Genomic DNA, 1,997 nt, shown 5'->3' with positions numbered 1-1,997 from the left:
GTCCTTCTAAGCGTTAAGAAGCTCGGTAGTTTGTCACCTCTAAAAACACGGCTAATGAGTATGATTATCCTGGTCATAACCAAACCATTAAGTGTATGGCCAATGAATTCCATCTTATTGGGCGCATAGGACCCGCTTAATATTTGAGCTTTTTGGTTACTTGAGAAAACTTATCAATCATAATTTTGAGACATATCAATATATCTTTATTAAACTTCCTATGTTATGAAAACCTAATGCTCTATTATTGTCCTCAATTATTGATATATCACGAGCGCTACCCCAACTCCACCTAACTTCAGTTTTAAATTCTACCCAAAAATAGAAAAAAAATTAACGCTCAAATCATAACATCCATTCAATCAATTCATTCAATTGAAGGCAAACTCTCTTCCTCATCTTTTATCCCAAAGGCATACTGATATTTTGGAAGATCTGCATACATGTCATACACTTCTCATGTATTTACATATCTATCCCCTAAACTTCAAAATTTTTATTAATACCGCTTTATATATGCACGAAGATATGAATGACACTATAAAAAATTAACAATAATGATATTTTTTACGTGATATGAAAGATTTACGTGTTAAAGGCGGTAAAACATCAGTCTTTGTTTGACATAAAAATTCATAAGAATTGTCTGGTATGCATGTAATTGCCCCCTATTATTTTATGTCTTGGATTACCCTTTTGTCATGAAAAATGCAAAATGCAGAATTGCAGATGATCTTATTAAAAAAAGACAACATGGCCTGTTCTACATATGAGAAAAATATGATAAATGGAACCATCAAATATAATAAAAACTCCTCTCAGCAAATTTTTCCTGCTCTTCTTAAGGAGTTGGCTCCCTCATCCCATTTATGCAAAAAACAAGAAATAAATACTACATAAAAAGTTCAAATTAAATCATAGTGCAAATTTAACTACAAAATACATAAATTACAAATAGGAAGACTTAATTACACAGCTACTGAAACACATAAAAATTCTGAAAGCATCAAACCATTTATAATCTCACATCAACTGCATAAATTTGACTACTTGTATAATCTACAAGTAAAGAGAGATTCTTGGAATGACTCAGAGCCCTCTCTATCCATTGTATTACAAATATACCCTCGCATGCCCGGGCCATCCTCATCCTCCTCCTCCTCCTCACTATCATCCTCTCCATCATTCTCATCATCATCTTCAACTTTAACATCCTCATGATTTTCTTTCTTACTCTTCTTCTCTTCTTTCTCCTCATCACCATCCTTATCATCCCCTAATTTTAATTCTTGTTTAAAATCACTATGAAGAGACTCATCTTCATCCTCGACTTTCACAAGATGCTCATCATCACTATTTCTTATCCTGTTTTCATTGAAGTTCCCATGATTATGAATATCATCTTCATCTTCATTTTCATCTTCATCATCATCATCAGACGTATCAAACTCATCATCACTGTCATCAATTACTTTGATCGTGGCCTGATCTCCCAAAGCACACATAGGGTGGAGATCGAAGTCGCACACCTCGCAGAAATAGGACCATCCTTGCTTAATGACCCCACAAGCATCACACTGATAATGCCTCCAAGCTTTTACAAGCACATGTTTGTGCAACATGTGCTTAATCCTCTTGGGCCATTCAGCCTCCTCCTCCTCCTCCTCCTCACTATCCACCACCTCATGTCTGGCATCCAAAGCACAATCAGGATGGAGATCAAAGTCACACTGCTTGCAATAGAACGACCAATGTCGCCCTCTCTTCCCACAAGAATCACAAATGTATTCTCTCTTACTCTTCCAAAGCACGTGACTGTGCTCTTCATGTCTTATCTTCGCCGGCCAAAGCTTCGCTTTTTCCTCCATCTCAGCCTTGAGTTGCATCATTGACTCTTTAGTGAAAGGGTATGCATCAGCTCCATGTTCCATTATGAGGCTTCGTGCCTCCTTCGTGATAGTTTTGCCTTCGCGATTGATGGCTACGCATGAAGGAAT

At 36.8% G+C, this 1,997-nt stretch overlaps 1 protein-coding gene across 1 annotated transcript; it reads right to left on the bottom strand.

Moving 5' to 3' along the window:
• Positions 1-770: 770 nt before the first annotated feature.
• On the bottom strand, positions 771-1,991 carry LOC110035329 (serine/threonine-protein phosphatase 4 regulatory subunit 2-like). Its single transcript, XM_020739562.1, has one exon. The coding sequence runs from the start codon at positions 1,929-1,931 to the stop codon at positions 1,047-1,049; it is 885 nt and encodes a 294-aa protein (XP_020595221.1). The 5' UTR covers positions 1,932-1,991; the 3' UTR covers positions 771-1,046.
• Positions 1,992-1,997: the final 6 nt, after the last annotated feature.

Source organism: Phalaenopsis equestris, unplaced genomic scaffold (assembly GCF_001263595.1).
Source record: "Phalaenopsis equestris unplaced genomic scaffold, ASM126359v1 Scaffold197309, whole genome shotgun sequence".
NCBI lineage: Eukaryota > Viridiplantae > Streptophyta > Magnoliopsida > Asparagales > Orchidaceae > Phalaenopsis > Phalaenopsis equestris.
The sequence above is the reverse complement of the archived record's forward strand: the minus strand, read 5'-3'. Positions and strand labels throughout refer to the sequence as shown.

What these genes read in the sequence shown, in the direction of transcription:
- LOC110035329 (XM_020739562.1), bottom strand. Translation starts at nt 1,931, where the DNA reads ATGGAACATGGAGCTGATGCATACCCTTTCACTAAAGAGTCAATGATG.